This window comes from Triturus cristatus, chromosome 11 (genome assembly GCF_964204655.1).
Source record: "Triturus cristatus chromosome 11, aTriCri1.1, whole genome shotgun sequence".
Lineage (NCBI taxonomy): Eukaryota > Metazoa > Chordata > Amphibia > Caudata > Salamandridae > Triturus > Triturus cristatus.
In genome coordinates, this window is record NC_140594.1 from 394,668,178 (window position 1) to 394,674,177 (window position 6,000).

The 6,000-nt window shown below is 48.8% G+C and overlaps 1 protein-coding gene across 1 annotated transcript in view; it reads left to right on the top strand.

The window, feature by feature from the left end:
• VAMP5 (vesicle associated membrane protein 5) overlaps window positions 1–5,705 on the top strand; it is a 79,039-nt gene extending 73,334 nt beyond the window's left edge. The window contains exon 3 of the mRNA XM_085635187.1: window positions 2,277–5,705. Within this exon, the coding sequence (XP_085491313.1) occupies window positions 2,277–2,507 (231 nt within the window). The 3' untranslated portion in view covers window positions 2,508–5,705. The remainder of the gene's footprint in view (window positions 1–2,276) is intronic.
• The last annotated feature ends 295 nt before the right edge of the window (window positions 5,706–6,000 follow it).

A 6,000-nucleotide genomic window follows, 5' to 3' on the forward strand; every position in this document is an offset into this window, starting at 1 on the left:
CAGACATGCGCACTTATAGTGTTCCTTCCATTCCTCCCTGCTATGCCTGGCCCTGTCCCTCCCTACACTGCTGGCATCGTCTCAGTCAGTCAGAGAGCAGTCATTTTATTTTTCGCTTGACCGCTGACTGACTGACCAGTGGGGCGACACTCCTCCCCCATTATAGAGGAGCCGCCCCTGCTGGACACACTCATATCCCGTATTATTCCTTCCCTGGTGAGGATAAGCTTGGCCTGAGTTGTACGTCTCTTGCAGGAGAAAAGAGCCCTAGAGAGTTCACCCGCCATCCTTTTTTTTGGCGTTCTATGAACATCCCTTTTCTTGGTGAAGCATCACCTAGAACTTAAAGTCCACCATCACCTTGTGCTCAATGCAAGCAAATATTCTGAAATCTGGGGCCTGATTCACAAGCCAGTTCATAAATCTTCATCCCACAAGATTACTACCTTGCATGGGTTCAGATTTGTGAACTTCAGAAATACATAAACATTTCCACGAGCAATCCAGGAAATCTGTGTTCGTTTCAGGTTCCCACTAGTAGCTCTGGTGTAATTGTGTCAATTCTTGTTTATGTCTATGTTAACATGCATAATTATAACATAGTAAATAATGGTGCATACAAAATGCCCTTGCACTACTGAAACTGCATTTCCTTTTTTTCCATGGGGAAAATGTTTTTCCCTCGTGAGGAAACCCTTTCCCTAATTTTATAGCTGTTCTCAGTACAGTCCTTCCCATCAAAGGTATTTACTGCAGTCCTTTAAATGCATAACCCTCTAACCATTTTCAGCTTTAAGTATGAATCAGAAACAGGTTTGTGAATACACACCCACTCATTGTGTTCCTAAATTCTCCACTTCATTGTGCCCTGGAATGTCCATTCCCTGACTAAGAGATGAATTTGTACACGCGTAATCATACACCGTTGTAGGGCAAAATTATTTATGAGCAATTGGCTTTATGAGTGCACAATCAGGTTTGGTGAATTCCAAAGCAGGATTTGCACTTGCAAAACAAATTATTTGCATGTGTTTGTTGGAATCACGCATGTAAAAGGCTCTGTAACTCTGGCCCTGGTGTCCCAGTGAGTAGTAGGTGTGGTGTCTGCTTGCCTACATCACAGGGATAAAATGTGGTCTCGTCAGATTCCCACGAACTCTGAGTTTGCAGCCACCCTCATTCATAGCCGCATGGGGTCAGCTTTGCCCCAAGAGAGGGTGTTCGAGTTTGTGTTCTTGGCGGTCAAATTGGAACCAAGTTCCTTTGGATCCACGGATATTCATGGAACACCCTTCTGTTAAAACCACTCTACAGTGCACCTATTATCAGATTTATTCTTTTTACTGCAGTGACCTAGCATCCTTTATTTTTATGGCCTTACACCATTTAATAATTTGAACTAATATCCTTTTCTTTTTATGACCTTAGCTCATGTATAACTAGGTCTCAGCCACCTTTATTATTAAGGTATTGTGTCCTTTATTATGGCCTAATATTACTAGGGCTTCAACTCTTTTTTTATATTAGAGCTAGATTCACTTTATTATCAGGGCTTTACCTCTGTACTATCAAGGATTAGCCTTCTTTATTAATAGGGCCTCTTTTCCTTTATTATTAGGGGTTTTCCTCTTTTGTTATGATGGCCTAACCTTTATTAGTAGGGCCTAATCTCCTTAATTTTTAGGGTCTGCTATCTTTTACTATTAGAACCTAACCTCTTTTGTTACTAGAGCTTAGCCTTCTTTATTATGCGGGCCCTACCTCTTTTGTAATTATTAGGTCCTCACCTTCTTTATTATTGGGGCCTTCCTTTATTATTAAGACATAGCCACATTTATTTTAAGGGTCTGGCATCCTTCGTTATTAGGGTTAACCTCCTTTCCAAGCAGCGCTTAGTCTCCTTTATTTTCAATGCCTCGCCCAATTTGTTATCAGATCCTAAAATGGCTCAATATTGGGGCCTAATTTCATTTATTATTAAGAAGTAGCCGCATTTATTGTTATGGTCTAAAGTTCTTCATTATTAGGGCCTCACCTCATGTATTATTTTTAGGGCTGAACCTCCTTTCGAAGTAGAGATTAGCCTCCTTTATTGTAACTTTATTATCACCTCCTTTACTCTAAGGGCCTCGCCTCTGCAAACTAAAAGCCTAGGGAAACCCTATAACAAGCCTCCCAGTGATACAAACAGAGTGAATGTTGAAGCTTTCTTCTGTTTTGTGACATGAATCCCTTGTTTCAGTCTGTAATGGTTTCTTCTCTCTCTATCTGAACAGGGTAAAGCGTTCCACAAGACCGCGAGGACCGTGGAGCGAAAGACGCGATGGAGTAACATCCGACTGAAGGTCTTCATCGCGGCTGGCGTGGCAGTAGTCCTAGTGATCCTCATCCTGGTCCTGTACTTCACGCTCTCGGGTGGAACCCAAGAAGGAAGCAGCAGTGCCATGGAAAAGTCTGCGAACACCGCGCCAAAGGACTCCGAGACCCTCAAATCACCTGGACAATGAAGGAATAAAGCGCCAAACTCATGAACAAGATCTGGGGCCACTGCACGTCGCGGGCCCCAGAATGAGCTCCCTCTGAGGAGGGGTCCATCAACTGCCTCTGACCGTGATATTCCATATAAAGGGTTCAGCAACATGTGCTGTTCTTCGGATCATGGACGGACTGAACCAAATGCACAGGAGGGTCCCTCCCACGCTGCGCCACCCCAGAGGTGGGCATCTTTGAGAACTTTAGAACATTCAGAGAAGGTCACCTACCCATACCACCTGCAAAGGAAGAGCCCTTTCCCTCACGATTCCAACTACAGAGAAAGGCCCCTCCGTGAACTCTGTCACCCCAGAGGCAAGGGTATATTCAAAAGACAGCGGAGCTGCGAGAAAAGGGGCAGCCTGGTTCACCCAAGACTAAGTGGCAGTTCAGATATTGCCACTCCCAGAAAAAGCCCCCTTGCCATACTGTAAAACCACCAAGGATTGTGTCACCCACAAGGGAGTGTCATACTGTGCCAACTGCCAAGGGATGCTTCGTCCATAGAAACACTATTCCAGCTTCGGAGAGATGGCGCTACCCATATTCTACACCTGCAGAGAATGGGTGCATAGCAGGTTGTTTTACCTCAGAATAAACAGCTCAACCCAGGCTGTTCCACCTGCAGAGAAAGAGTGCACACATAGAATGTGCCATAGCTTGGGAAGTATCCATGCCCAGTGTGTTCTACCTACAGGGCAGTGGTTCATCTTCAGACTCTTCCAACTACAGAAAAAGGGTTCCTTTCCCAGACTGAGTAGCACAGGAAGAGAACATAGACATAATGTACCACCTTCGGAGACATAACCTAGGCCAAACTGTCCCATCTGAAGAGAAAGTGTCTTTACCCAAGCTGCTCCACCTTCAGTTGAAGTGCCCATACACCAAATATAGCAGCTATCAATGCAGGGTCCATTCAGCAGAAGGGTCCTACCACGACTGTTCGGTTTTTGGAGGAAAGGTGCATAGACTATACAGAGCCTGTTGTACCTACAAAGGAAGGGTCCTACCCAGAGTGTTCCAACTTTGGACGGAAGGGTGTCTATACTCGACTGTGTCCAAGAGCAGAAAGAGGGCACTTGTCCAACCCAGACTATTCTACCTTCAGTAGTAGGACTGTTCCACCTTTAGAGATAAGGTACTGGTGACACCCAGACTGTGCCATCTGCTCAGCAAGGGTGCAAGTCTCCAGTGTCCCATACACAGACTATTCCATCTTCACCAATGGGGCTCTACCCAGACTGTTTCACCTTCGGACATAGGTTCCTCGTGATACCCAAAGTGAACCACATGCAGATTGAGGGTAAACCCCATACTATGCCCTCTAGAGTGGAAGGGTCAGAGTTAAACTTTTCCATCTTCAGAGACAGGCCCTGTCCCCACCCACCCTCACCCTAGATTGTTCCACCTTCAGAGGGCGACAGCAGCCTGGGTCTGTACCGTGGAGGAGTTCTCCCTGGGCATGTGCTCATAAGGGCTATTGGAGCACCCCACACCCCCACCGCCGGGCATGTACTCATAAGGGCTCTTGGAGCACCCCACACCCCCACCGCCTGGCATAAACTCATAAGGACTCTTGGAGCACCCCACACCCCCACTGCCGGGCATGAACTCATAAGGACTCTTGGAGCACCCCACACCCCCACCGCCGGGCATGTACTCATAAGGGCTCTTGGTGCACCCCACACCCCCACCGCCGGGCATGTACTCATAAGGGTTCTTAGAGCACCCCACAACCCACTGCCGGGCATGTGCTCATAAGGGCTCTTGGAGCACCCCACACCCCCACCGCTGGTCATGTACTCATAAGGGCTCTTGGAGCACCCCACACCCCCACCGCCAGGCATGTACTCATAAAGGCTCTTGGTGCACCCCACACCCCCACCGCCGGGCATGTACTCATAAGGGCTCTTGGAGCACCCCACACCCCCACCGCCGGGCATGTACTCATAAGGGCTCTTGGTGCACCCCACACCCCCACCGCCGGGCATGAACTCATAAGGGCTCTTGGTGCACCCCCCACCCCCACCGCCGGGCATGTACTCATAAGGGCTCTTGGTGCACCCCACACCCCCACCGCCGGGCATGTACTCATAAGGGCTCTTGGAGCACCCCACACCCCCACCGCCGGGCATGTACTCATAAGGCCTCTTGGAGCACCCCACACCCCCAACGCCAGACATGTACTCATAAGGCCTCTTGGAGCACACCACACCCCCACCGCCGGGCATGTACTCATAAGGGCTCTTGGTGCACCCCACAGCCCCACCGCCGGGCATGTACTCATAAGGGCTCTTGGAGCACCCCACACCCCCACCGCCGGGCATGTACTCATAAGGGCTCTTGGTGCACCCCACACCCCCACCGCCAGGCATGTACTCATAAGGGCTCTTGGTGCACCCCACACCCCCACCGCCGGGCATGTACTCATAAGGGTTCTTGGAGCACCCCACACCGCCGGGCATGTACTCATAAGGGTTCTTGGAGAACACCACACCCCCACCGCCGGGCATGCACTCATAAGGGCTCTTGGAGCACCCCACACCCCCACCACCGGGCATGTACTCATAAGGGCTCTTGGTGCACCCCACACCTCCACCGTCGGGCATGTACTCATAAGGGCTCTTGGTGCACCCCACACCCCCACCGCCGAGCATGTACTCATAAGGGCTCTTGGTGCACCCCACACCCCCACCGCCGGGCATGTACTCATAAGGGTTCAAAGGCACGCAAGCTCCCACCCCTCTTACATCGAACAGCCCTAGGGCATTGCAGCTTTTGATTCACTCAGAGTAGGAGGTCTCCAGTGAGGTTTGTATTCTTCAGGCACAGCTAGCAAGTCTGTGCAGCTTCCTTGGTTTCAAGTTCTCAGAGAAAAGTGCAGCAATGGGGAAGTAACAGGTTAGACAACAGCATTCTTTAGGAAAAAAACAGCACCTTGACATGCCCTGGCTGATCTCAAGATGTGGGCTTTCATCTCCTTTCCGAAACTGGATCCTCACAACTACCACTTATTAAAATCATGACCTTATTTATGAACTTTAAAAGTGATAAAAATGAGTCTGGATATACAGGGAGTGAATTATGCACAAACTGATTTTTTTTAAAACGTACTGGGTGTTTGGGAGTTCTGCCACTGGGAATGTTCACAATAAAATGCACCGTGTGCGTCATGCACGTCTCTTTGTCCAGCTTTCTAGCTCATTCGCGACCCCGCCATCCTCATGTGCAACCTTACTCATGCATGAGCGAGCCTCAGAGCAGGCTGTGGGGCAGAGCTGGCATCACTTTTACAAACAACAGGGCTTAGTTTGAGTGTAAGGCAAATAAATGGTGTGGAATATAATAGTACTCACCTTAGCGCCAAGACACCTCGGCATTCGAGCGCTGTATAAACTTAAATCCTATCCTATCCTATCCTATCCTACAACTACAGTTTGCCCAGAAACGCAAAGAGTTTTAATGAAA